Below are 13,654 nucleotides of genomic sequence, written 5' to 3' on the forward strand. Positions count from 1 at the left end.
CAGTGTTTCCTTAAGGAATTTAATCCACTCCTAGCACCCAAGGTTATGGATTATTTCCTCCCTTGATAGAATGAATTACACACTGGTATAGTGGTACTTCAAACCCAGTGTTTCAGCAAACATAATGTTCGGTAGTAAATCACACTTACTGTTGCTTTCTTTGAAATTAAAAATATGCAGAAGAAAGGAGGAGAACTGAGAAATTCGTATGAAAATTCTGAGAGAATGGACTTGTATTTATAGCCAATGTTGGGCTGAAAACTGAAGAGGTGCAACTTTTCAGAATGGTTGTTTATGCAAAATGCCCATAGCATAAATGCCATAACATAAATGACATAACATAAATGACTAATTTATGCAATAATAAACCGGAATTGAAGAGGGAAGTTTAATTTTTAGTTACACAACTGAAAAACTGAAAAAGGTTCCGTTGGATTTTAATATTAATATTTTGTTATTAAAACGAATATTTAATAACATTTCTGTTAATATTTACTTTTAACAAATAAACTTGGTCAAAAAATTAATCAATCAATTGACCGAAGCAGAAGCAGAAGCCGAGCCGAGCGACGACGACGGCGCGAGGCTTGCCTTCTTCTCAACTCTTTGAGAGCTAGAAAAAGAGCAATTGCTTATATACTTATTAAAAACCTCTTCCTTTTCCAATATGGGACAATGTCTCTTTGTTAGGGGGGAACTTAAAATTTCACTCAAAAATTTCATTTCTCTCCATTTCCCATTCACCCTCTTTTAAGTCATACTAATGCTTAAAACCCCAACAATACTTACGTGTGCGTTTGGCCGCAACAAGTTTTTTTTTATCACGTTAATTGATTCCAAGTGGTGACTTTAGGAACTTGTTAGTTCTTGATCTTTTAAGAACACGTTTCTTGATCTTTCGTTCTTTTGATATCATAGAATCATAACTTTCATTAAACTGGTGCAGCATCAATATTTACTTGTTTTGAACGAGTAAATAGTCTTTCTTATAGTTCAGATCGTCATCTTTCACCTCATTTTTGAATCATCAGATTCCGAGTCCTAAAACTTGAGATACGTTGTTTCTTGAAATCAGCCCATAAACCATGTTTGCGTTTCAAAATCTTGATCCTGGTCGGTTAGTCGTCTTTGTTAACTCAAGGAATTACATCAATACTTACGTTCCACATTTAGTTAAATAATCACTTTAGTCCGTTCAGATAGAGAGAAAAGAATAGCATAATTTCAGTCCCTTGAGCCACTGACTTAATTCACTTCACGCTCACTCCTTTACTTGTTAAGCCAACTCTCTATATCACTCTCATAATACAGTCGCAGTCCGTAGTTAGCTTTTCAAAAAGTCCTTTGAGATCACTCTGACAAAGACAACATTGTTTGGAATAATAAAAGATTTTAGTATCTAAAACGACCAAGTGATAAGCTTTACATGGACAGACGTCTTGGCTAAAGACGGAGGGAGAAAACATTACGTATCAAAATTATGATTCTTCACAAATTAAATATGGCAAACTCTTCTTTGTTGATTTCATCCATATACTTACAAAGAAAGTAGTACTCCAAATAGTGTCAAGGTTGATTTAAATTAGAAGTCAAAACTACTTTCAGAAGCATAAAGTAGAATTTGGTGTAATTAGAGGTTTCGGATTTGAGCCAAGTCAATGGAGAAATCTTTGGTAGGAAACCTTTTGCCGGACCTTTTGCGGTACGAATTCGAATTTTCCTAATACGAATAATTAAAGAAAAAACTGGAACTTGGTTAGGAGAGTTAAGAAGCAATAATCCATAGTATTCAAATATAGAAAAAAAATTAAAGTTCGATTTTCTCTTTTGCAGGATCAAAGTTGGGTTAAAAACAATCTAAAGGCACAAGATATACGTCTAAGAAGACTAAACATATTGATTAATTAGGTAGTTGTGTAAGAAACAAATTCCTGGCTATATATCTATGCATGCACGTTCATGAAATTAATCATAAGAAATCCAATATCTTAGTTTATTCTTTTATCCAAAATGGCACTTCAAACCTTCTTATTCTTCTTCTTTGCCCTTTTCTTTTGTAATATAATCATTACTAACCAAACAGTCATGCCAAATTTTACTTCCATTTTAATTTTTGGTGATTCCACAATGGATACAGGAAATAATAACTATATACTCACTTTAGTCAAAGCAAATCACTTACCCTATGGCAAAGATTATCCTAACAATATCCCAACAGGAAGATTTTCAAATGGAAAACTTGTTCCAGACATGTTAGCTTTCTTACTAAATCTCAAACAAAATGGTGTTCCACCATATTTACAGCCAAATTTATCAACAAATGAATTATGTACTGGAATTAATTTTGCATCAGCTGGTTCAGGATATGATGAATTAACTAGTACTATTACTAGTACAATTCCAATAAGTAAACAGTTAGAATATTTTGAGGAATATTTGGAGAAAATTAAAGGGGTTGTAGGAGAGACAAAAGCTGAAAAAATAGTGAAAGGTGCTTTGGTTATTATTAGTTGTGGAACTAATGACTTAGTTTTTAATTTCTATGATATACCCACAAGAAGACTTCAGTTCAGTACTGTAAGTAAATATCAAGATTTTTTGCTAGAAAAGCTGCAAAGTTTTGTCAAGGTTAGACTACTTACTTTGTTCTTTGTCTTTCATCACTCTTTACTATGCATGTCTGTGAATTTCTCAGCATTTCTGAAAGGTTAAGACTTTTGTTTTTGTTGTCACTGCCGATGGTTGTGTTTTTTGTCAAACTTCCTAAAGGATAATGACTTAAGATTGTCCTATATATAGTTTTGATTTTATGAGAATTTTTCCACTTGAAAAGTGTATTCTATTTTGAAACTTTTTTTTTTGGTTTCCTATTCGGTGTCCGGTATCCACATTGGAGTCCGACTATATCCGAATTCGCGTGGGGGTAGGGGCCATTTGGAGGGTAGCGGTCCCTACCAAGAATTTTTCCATACGCAGAGCTCGAACTCGAGACCTCTGGTTAAGGGAGGAGGAGCCTCATCCGCTACATCAGTAGTACTCCTATTTAATTGGTTAATATAAATTAATCTTTGCTAAAAATGAGATTTTTTTTCTTTTCTTCTTATTTTTGCCTATTTGTCTTTCACCAATTTTCCTTCTTTAATAACCTTTTTTTTGTGGTAATTAGAACCAGAAATAGCTCTTCATTAATATATGGGTCTATAGTCTCATCACATAGTCAACATTTCAAATGTTTTCAATCCGCATCAATTTTATACACCAAGTCACTAGCGGCGGACCCAAAAATTTCATTAAATGGGATCAAAATATAAACATGCAAACTCCCGAAAAGGTCAAGCGACATATATATATATATATACTGTAATTTTTCGATAAAGGGTTACCAGTTGACATCCCTTGAATACATGTGGTTCCGCCATTACTTATTATAACTTAATCATGGTTTAAGAATAAATATATGCATAAAAATAACGTCTTGCCTTGGTTGGTTTTGTGCAAACTTCATTACGAGTAAGGTTTCACCATCAAACTAGCTAGAAGCATTGCAAATTAATGGTAATTCTAATGCATCTAGTAATTTTTTCAGGAACTTTATGATCTTGGATGCCGTATGATTGTACTGAATGGACTGCCTCCAATTGGTTGTCTTCCAGTTCAAATGACTACAAAATCTCCACTTCTTAGAACTTGCATAGAAAATGAGAATTCTGATGCTCAACTTTACAATCAAAAGCTTAAGGAATTGTTACCTCAATTGCAAGCACAACTCCCAGGAAGCACAATATTATATGCAGACACATACAATCCCCTATTAGACCTTATTAACAATCCACAACAATATGGTACGTACTGAGTTTTCAATACTTCAACTTATATGCAGACTTTATTTTTGTTTTTCTTTCTCATTAAAGTTGAGGGGAGCCGGGAGCAACGGTAAAGTTATCCTGTGACCTATAGCCCATGGGTTCGAGCCGTGGAATCAACCATTGATGCTTGCATGAGCATTAGGGTAGGCTACCCACATCACATCCCCTTGGGGTGTGACCCTATAGGTCACGGGTTCGAGCCATAGAATCATCCACTAATGCTTGCTACCTACATCACATCCCCTTAGGGTGCGACACTATATGTCACATGTTCGAGCCGTGGAATCAGCCAATGATGCTTGCTACCTACATCACATCCCCTTGGGGTGAGATCCTATAGGTCACATGTTCGAGCCGTGGAATCAGCCATTGATGCTTGCTACCTACATCACATCCATTTGGGGTGCGCCCCTATAGGTCACATGTTTGAGCCGTGGAATCAGCCACTGATGTTTGCATTAGGGTAGGCTACCTACATCACATCCCATTGGTCACGGGTTCGAGACATGGTATCAGCCACTGATGCTTGCATTAGGGTAGGCTACCTACATCACATTCCCTTGGGGTGCGATCCTATAGGTCACGGGTTCGAACCGTGAAATCAGCCACTGATGCTTGCATTAGGGTAGGCTATCTACATCACATCCCCTTGGATGTGACCCTATAGGTAACGAGTTCGAGCCGTGGTATCAGCCATTGATGCCTGCACTAGGGTAGGCTACCTACATCACATTCCCTTGGGGTGCGACCCTATAGGTCACGAGTTCGAGCCAGGGAATCAGCCATTGATGCTTGTATTAGGGTAGGCTACCTACATCATATCCTCTTGGATGCGACCCTATAGGTCATGAGTTCGAGCCGTGGAATCAGCCACAGATGCATGCGTCAGGGTAGACTGCATACATCATATTCTATTGGCATGTTGCCCTTCCCCAAACCCTGCAAGAACGCGAGGTACTTCGTACATCAGATTGTCTATTTTTTCCTTATTAATCTAAATTTGCTCTTTTACTTAATTGGAACAGGATTCGAGGAAACTAAAAGAGGGTGCTGTGGAAGTGGATTACTTGAAGCTGGACCTTTGTGTACAAGTCTTTCACCAGTGTGTTCAAATACTTCACAATACGTATTTTTTGATAGTATTCATCCAACTGAAGCAACATATTATAAGCTTACTGAGTACTTGGTGAAGGATTTTCTCTCGCAAATCTCAAGCAGTCGCAGTCCTTGATGTTTACAAACATATCGTAAAATGGTAAAAGAAGGGATTATTGTAATATTTTTCACTTATTGTAAAGAGAGAGAGCCAGAAAAATTGTGGGGTGCGGGGGGGGGGGGGGGGGTTTGATTGTAGCATTGAACAATTACCAAAAATTGGTGGTTTTTATTAAGACTAGTCTTCTTTAACCAATTTGGAATTTAAGTAAGCTGAAACATAAATATTTTTCGTGCTGAATCGATTTAGAATTACAAATCTAGCAATGATTAGCTTATTTTTAGTGTAAAATTGTATGCTGTTAAAAACTTTAACTAATAAAGTGCCTTTTGAAAGACAAAAATTAATAAAGATAAATGAGTTTGATAGCAATAGCAAACTCATCTTTCTTATAATGTTAACAGAAATTAACTTTTTTTCTCTTTCTTTCGAATTGTATCTATTTTTAGAAACAACTCTTTACTGCTCTTTCTAATTTTTTCTGAAGCTTTCAAATAAACATAAAATTTCATAAAGTTTCCATCTTCTTTTTAAACAGAAAGAAAATTCCGTCTAACATCATCATTCTAAGTCTACCAAGCTAGTTAAACTGAACTTTTAATAGCATTTGCAAAAGTTAAATGTTAATCCATCTAAGTAATATTCACAAACCAAAAACTCACACTCTATGCTATACAATGACATAAATACGCGTACGCTCCAATATAGGCAGTTATCGCTGTCTCTTGTCAGCTTCTTGGTTTGACATAGCTTCACTCCAATCTTTATCTAACCCTAATCATCTTGTGATATTGCAAATAATCATCACATTTGACTTCTGCATAACTATGCCTAGAGCACTACGTTTAATTATCGAAGCTTCAAGAAGCAAATTCTTATTCACACCTAAGTCCTAAAATCCAGAAGATTCCACTCTCTCCTTTCTATTTTTTCGTTTTTCACCCTGCGTTCGGTAGCCACTTTGCGGTTCGGATTATCGCCAGTAAGTCTTGCTTTGGATGTAAAGCACTCCCTACCACAATTACACTTTCATGATTGAAACTTGAGACTTTTTGATTAAAATGAATGGGTACTTACCGTTCCATCACAACCGTTTAATCAACATTTCATCACATGAATATGAATTTTAAAATACTTGTAAGGTACACATGTCTCATGTCTATCAATTCCTTATTCACATTTCTCTTCTTTTCGTGTGTTGTATTATTGTCCTCCTATTGAATGTATTATTGTATATTTTATAGGTACTCCACTATGGTAGTGGAATGATACGTGGGTCGGCACACTCTCATCATAGTATGGCTATCACATGAAGAGTCCAAAAAGCTTTCTTCAATTTCATGCCTTTATTTCTCATCCACAAACTTTAGTCCGGCCCATTATGTTAATAATGCTAAATGTCCCCCACTGCCTTTAATTGTTAATGTTTACCAAACCAAAACCTTAGTATCTAAACCTATAAATACCGTTACAATTGTCATGTTTCACTACAACAAGATAAAATCAAGCATTACTAGTAGATAAATAGAGGAATACTTGTTGACAAACATTTACTTTTGTAATTTTGTTACTCTTAGTGTCTTAATTTAAATATGGCTAGGGTGAAGGCATTGGGCTTTCTTGCCTTGCTTGTTTTGTCAACTCTTATTATGGCCTCTGAAGGTCGGGTGGCACGAAAGGATTTGGGCCTAGACGTGGGTGGTGGTATAGGAGTGGGCGTTGGTGCTGGTGTAGGCTTGGGTTTAGGAGGTGGAAGTGGTTCAGGAGCCGGTGCAGGAGCCGGTTCTGGCTCTGGCTCTGGCTCAAGATCAAGTTCTAGCTCAAGCTCAAGCTCAGGTTCAACTTCCTCGGGCAATGGTGGTGCAGGTTCAGAGGCAGGCTCGTATGCTGGATCAAGAGCTGGTTCTGGTTCAGGCAATCGAGGTGGATCAAGTGGTGCTGGTTCAGAGGCAGGCTCATACGCTGGATCAAGAGCTGGTTCTGGTTCCGGTAATTAAGGCCGATCATGTGTGCTCGTGAATACGGAGGTGACTATGGTAACTAAATATTCCATTAGAAAAATAAAAAAGGAGATTAATTACTACTTTTGTATGAATAAGAATAAAGAATATATAATGCATGGAGTCCTATATTTGTAATTAGTACCTTGTACTAGTTTGTGCCGTTGTCACTTGTGTATTAGATTAAATGGAGTAATTTAAGTATGGTTTGTGTTTTATGTTCTCTCTTTCGCTACAAGAAATTGCTTTACGTGCCCAATTAGGTTATGTTAATCTACACCCACGTTTTATTTATTTTGACACATTAATTTTAACCAAACTTATTAGGGTGAAATTCAAAAATAGCCAGATTTACAAGTGGTAATTGAAAAATAGTCACAATTGCAAAAGTAATCGAAATTTAACCACTTTTCATGTAAAGATAAATAGGAATGAAAACATTGTTCAAAATTCGAAAAATATTCCAGTATAATATACTGGAATTCCAATATAATACACTGAACTTCCAGCATAATATGCTAGAAGTTCATAGACAGGTGCTCCAATTTCCGGTATATTATGCTGGAACTTTTCGTGTGTTGGAGTTCCATCATAATATGCTGGAAGTTCATACACAGGTGCATCAATCTCCAGTATGCTGGAACTTTCCGTGTTACAGCAAAATAGTGGCTATTTTTCAATGACTTTACACTAGCTATTTTATTTTCACAACTTATTAGTTCAAACGCCAGCTAAATTTACCTTTTCAACTAGATGGCAGATTTTAGCCGTATTAGTCATCCGTATAGTCCGTGCAAGTATTACTATTTATATAAGTGACTGAGTGGATATCTTACTGTAATCACAGCTCATATAAATGGCAGATCAATGTTAAAGTCAAGCCTGTAGACTGTAGACAGACACTGCGTCACAGCTCATGTATCATGTCAACTTACTATTCTTAGATTCTACAGTATAAGTTTAGTCCTTCCATTAATTACGACAGTTCATCAACTTTATCAATAAATCTATGGATTTATGCCTGTTCATTAAAGGAAACTAGGTGACATAAAATTAATAGGATTAACTAACTCATTAAGAGCTAATAACTATATCTGCAATCTCTTTAATTTTAGAAGACAGGAAAGTTGATTGTTTTCCTCATTTATAAATTGAAAGAGAGCACATTTTGGAAGTTGACATAGGACTATACAAAGGCATAAAGCTAGTTAGATCTTTTTTTTTTCATATGCTCGGTACCGATTTCAAGATTCAATAATCTGAATTCGCGTCAGAAAATTTCACTTTGAGAAATAAAATAATTCCTACCAAAAACGACTTCATTCTCAAAACTTCAACTCAAAATTTTAGCTATCTTTGATGATAGTTAGATCATTATTAAAAGATTAAATTCTAATATTTTGAAGAAGAAAAACTTCATTACTTGAGGGAAAAAGGAAAGTAATTTGAAAAAAAAAATCAAGAAACTAAACAGAATCAGTTTATAAGCTCTTACGGGTGTTTTCATTATTACAATTTTACAAGAGACGATATGTGCTTGATTAGTCAAAAGAACACACTTTGCTTAAAAGCTAACACGTAACTAATTTCACATTCAACCTTTATTTAAGGTTTCTTTTATTTAATCCCATTCCAACCACCCAAGATTGGAATCTTAATCTTCTTGTAAAAGATATTATACACTTGAAGAAATAAATTAAGTCAAGAATGAAGGATCAAGGAAAATTCCATAATATTCAAATGGATGGCTCAGTGCACCGCCCGTAACTCCCTGCATGTTAATGTATTTATTAGTATATTCTCTCTATCTTTTTTTATAGCATAAGTGATAAGTTACATTAGTCTCATCAAAGAGTTAAAATTATTAATTTTTAGCTAAACCGTGGAAAATAAAAAGCTCACTTAATGAGTTATCTTTCAACCCCGAATAGTTGAACTGATTGTTTTCAAGATTTTTGAGTAAGTTGTATGATTGTAATTGTTATACATTAAAATTTTTCACAATACGGCCTTCCGTAAGTATTGTCTAATTAAAAAAATTATAATTAATATTTTATTACGACGTGCAAGTTGCACCAAACGTGTCTCGTTGTACGGCTGACAGGATTAGCTTAATTAAAGCATATACTAACTTAGGGTCCCATACTCCCATATACTTTTTAAATATAGCAAAAGGTGTAGCTTAATCTTCTCATGTGGACCATATGCAGTGAGGTTTTTTAGAAATATGTTTCTTTGTTTGGTTTCATTTGATAGTATTGCGAGAACATGTGCAGCAGAAGCAAGTATAAAATTTAGGTATCACAAACATGTAAACTAGACGCTGATATATAATTCGGAGATTAGAAGAACTAACCTCTTGAAAACGTTGCACAGATCCTCCACAGAGCAAGAATCCAGGGCTTCAATCTTCTGCTATACCTTATAAAACCTTGGACGAAATTGTTTTGAGTGAGCAAAAATAATACAACTCTGAAGAGTGAGTTATTGGGTGAAAAACGTCTTCCTTATGTAGACACGAAATTCAGGCAAAAGGGGGCTCAAAAACGTGTAGGATTCTGCTTGTGCAAGTAGAATCCTACTCTAACTCAAAAGGATGACTTTTCTCCCAAGTCACTTTTTACCCAAGTTTGTCGAGGATTTTACTAAGTATAACAGGGACCACAGAAACAATAAGAGGCTACCAATTATAGCATCAATTCGAAAATTTTGATAAATTAATTCCTACTATAATTAATTGCAGTTTATTCCACCAAAAAACTGCAATTGAACTCCTCAATATGAATTTCGAAAATTCACTAACACTTATTTAAATTTCCCATGTTAAGATCACAAATACCAGTTAATTAAATTAAATCACTGACAATTTAATTTAATCAACTAATAAATCCTTTATAATTCTATTTAAACTATTTCATGTGACGGATACAAAATTCATCGATCGGATTTTCACATAAAAACTTATAAGCTTACATAAATGGGTATCATCAAAACTCAAAATCGAGTCATAGATTCTATCAACTAATTATTATTTCACAAATACTATTCGTTATTGTCCAATCTATTAGGCATACACTAACTCTGAATAGAGTTGTACATTTTGATAAATCAAAACAATAAACAAATCACATTGATCATAATAATTATATCAAGATTAGGAGTATAAGCTCATTTAATGAATTAGATAAAATATTTTATATATATTCAGTACAAAAATACTTTTTCTCTACTTGGCTTGTTCAATATACACTAAGTATACTAGCACAAGAAGTCGGAGTAAAACCACTCTCATAATCAAGATAAATTATACATTAATCTCGTGCTACAACCATCAAGATATTTTTCCCAATAATATATTCGATTGTGAACATAGTTTATTAATTATGAGAACCGACAATTTAATCTTCCGTGCATGAGCTAAGACTCCATACACTAAATTGTCTATTTCATAACTAAATGACACACATGTAACAAATGATCTATTTAAAATAGTACTTTATTAAATTGAATAAATCAAATAAATAATTATTTCATAAAGAATAAAATACAATACTATATCTAAACCGCATGATTAATAGTATATCTTAACAATTAGGTACTCGAATTCGAGCTTGATTAAATTTAAATTCATAATAAGAAGTCCCATATTAAAGACAATTACATATTCAAAGCTCGAACTCTAGAATTTTGATTAAAGATAAAAGAGTATTTTCTACTTCGTTACAATTCTTATTAATAGCAATATTATGTTTCTTCCAAAGGCGAATAGTATATGAACTTACTATTATACACTTTTTACTTCTTGAGTAGAGATTTTACGCTTTCTTTTACTCTGTCACAAATTGGAAACAATGTCAAAATAATTGTAATTCCACACCTTAATGTGTCTCTTTAATTGGAATATTAGAGCACCTTAATTAAAAAAACATTTTCTTTGTTTCCAATTAGAGCATTTTCTATTATATAAATAAAGAATTTTTTTTTATATATATATATGAAAAATTAAAATAAAAAGGTGTTTCCACCTAAAAGTAAAATATTATCCAATTACAGATTTACTATCTTTCTACAGTTTCTATTTTTACCCATCCCCCTCTTTCTCTCTCCTCACTTTCTAAAAAGGCAAAAATCCAGTTTCCTAAATTTGTACTGCTTGGCTTGGCATTGGCTGTCTCCTCGAAACTCTCTCTTTCTCTCGTCCAATTTCTTTATCCTTTGAATATTTTCCTTTCTCTCTCTTTCTTTAACGCGTTTTGAAGCTTTCTTTCAATATATATATTCCTCTTCTTTCCTCTTCTTTCCTCAGGTGCAGACTCAAAAAATCCACCATTTTCCTCTGCATCTAACAAAGTTCCAATTTTCTCTCAATTACAAAACAACCCCAGAAGTTTCTTTTTTTCTCTTTTTATTCAAGAAAATGCGGCCATTGGAGGAGCAATTGTATCCATCAACACCAGGAAAGTTCAAGGACAAAACTTATTACTCTGTAAATCGGCAATTCCATAGATGTTTCGCTTCGACAAGTACAATGTTTTTATGGGCATTGTTTTTAATAGCTTTAACGGCGTCGTATTTGAGTTTTCAATCATTTATGGATTCCGGTACCCGGTATCTTTCCTCAACGTGGGGTAGTCTTCATTGGGAGAAACAAGTTCGTGACTCCGCCCAAATCCACCGCGTCAACGGCATGTCCGTACTGGTAACCGGTGCAGCTGGTTTCGTTGGGACCCACGTTTCCCTCGCCTTGAAAAAACGAGGCGATGGAGTCGTGGGACTCGACAACTTCAACAATTACTACGACCCTTCGTTGAAAAAAGCAAGGAAAAATCTGTTAAATTCTCAAAATATTTTCATTGTAGAAGGTGATATTAACGACGCGCGCATGTTAGCAAAGCTCTTTGATATTGTAGCATTTACGCATGTTATGCATTTAGCTGCGCAGGCGGGTGTGCGATACGCCATGGAAAATCCTCAATCTTATGTTCATAGTAATATTGCTGGACTTGTTACACTTCTTGAAGCTTGCAAAAATGCTAACCCGCAACCTGCTATTGTATGGGCCAGCTCCAGTTCAGTTTACGGGTTAAATGAAAAGGTACCGTTTTCTGAATCGGATCGGACTGATCAACCCGCTTCATTATATGCAGCAACAAAGAAAGCTGGTGAGGAAATTACTCATACGTACAATCATATTTACGGGTTATCAATTACTGGATTGAGGTTTTTTACTGTTTATGGTCCATGGGGCAGACCCGACATGGCTTATTTTTCATTTACCCGGAATATTTTACAAGGAAAGCCGATTACAATTTACCGGGGTAAGAATCGGGTTGACTTGGCCCGGGATTTTACTTACATTGATGATATTGTGAAAGGATGTGTTGGATCATTAGATACTGCAGGGAAGAGTACCGGGTCGGGTGGAAAGAAACGAGGTCCCGCTACTTATCGGATCTTTAATTTGGGTAATACATCGCCGGTGACTGTTCCGATGATGGTTGGGATGTTGGAGAAGCATTTGAAGGTAAAAGCTAAGAAGCATACTGTGGATATGCTAGGAAACGGCGACGTTCCGTTTACGCATGCAAATATTAGCTCGGCCCGAAAAGAACTCGGGTATAAACCGACAACCGATTTGCAAACCGGGTTGAGAAAATTTGTTAGGTGGTATCTCTCTTATTACGGCTATAGTCAAGAAAAGTCTGTAAAGTGATTGTTCTGTTAATTTTATTTTCTTCTTTTAATAGAAACTTTTTTTTCTTTGATTTTATGTTTTTTAAAATCACCGCAAGAAAGGTGAAGAAAAGGGAAAAAGGAAAAAAAAAATTGAATATTTTTCTTGGGGAAGAGAAGCTAAGAACATTGGAGAGCTCCTTATCCCTTGTTTAGAATATTGTTATTAAATGCTTTCTTATAAACGCATTTGCACTTTGTTTATTGGATTCCTTGGAATACATATATGATAAAGACACTTGTATAGCATAAGCAAGTAAGGTTGTAATTGATTGGTAATTTACTGCTAAAGTTGTTATCTTACATTTTATAAGGTTGTGGTTTGGTTCTACCGTATAAAGATAGAGAAACTATTTTCGATTGACGGGCTTTAGGATCTTTTGGTCAGTCTAATTTCTAATTTCCTAAAAGGACAGTCCAGTGCACTAAGCTTTCGCTATGCGCTTTCTTTGAAGAAAGAGCGGACCATAAGGGTCATTGTACGCAGCCTTACCCTGTATTTTTGCAAGAGGATATTTTCACGACTCGAACCCGTAACCTCCTAATCAACCGCAGCTTATGTCAAAGCTACCCTTCTCTTTTCCCTTCAACTTATGTACTTGAATTTCTTTGACACTTTGATATTTGTGCTTTAGTAATATCAAATTAGCTATTTTAGTAATTTGTGGCAAAAAATTGGACATTTGATTAAGCAACAAAAGATCTCTCATCATTTATTGAAATTTTTTACTTTGTGCTCACACGAAATTGCATATATCTAAAAGTGAAATTTCTGGATCCAAAGTTTTACCTTACTCAAGATTTTGAATCCCACGAACTCCATTTTTCAAACATAGCAC

General features: G+C 34.9%; 1 protein-coding gene across 1 annotated transcript; it reads left to right on the plus strand.

The window, feature by feature from the left end:
• The first annotated feature begins 11,221 nt into the window (after window positions 1-11,221).
• LOC104234960 (UDP-glucuronate 4-epimerase 1-like) lies at window positions 11,222-13,024 on the plus strand. The gene has a single exon (XM_009788616.2). The coding sequence runs from the start codon at window positions 11,500-11,502 to the stop codon at window positions 12,793-12,795; it is 1,296 nt and encodes a 431-aa protein (XP_009786918.1). The 5' UTR covers window positions 11,222-11,499; the 3' UTR covers window positions 12,796-13,024.
• The last annotated feature ends 630 nt before the right edge of the window (window positions 13,025-13,654 follow it).

The sequence above is a fragment of the Nicotiana sylvestris genome, chromosome 6, assembly GCF_000393655.2.
Source record: "Nicotiana sylvestris chromosome 6, ASM39365v2, whole genome shotgun sequence".
NCBI classification, from domain to species: domain Eukaryota; kingdom Viridiplantae; phylum Streptophyta; class Magnoliopsida; order Solanales; family Solanaceae; genus Nicotiana; species Nicotiana sylvestris.

Bases quoted from the DNA above. Each gene is read 5' to 3' on its own strand.
- LOC104234960 (XM_009788616.2), top strand. From the start codon at position 11,500: ATGCGGCCATTGGAGGAGCAATTGTATCCATCAACACCAGGAAAGTTC.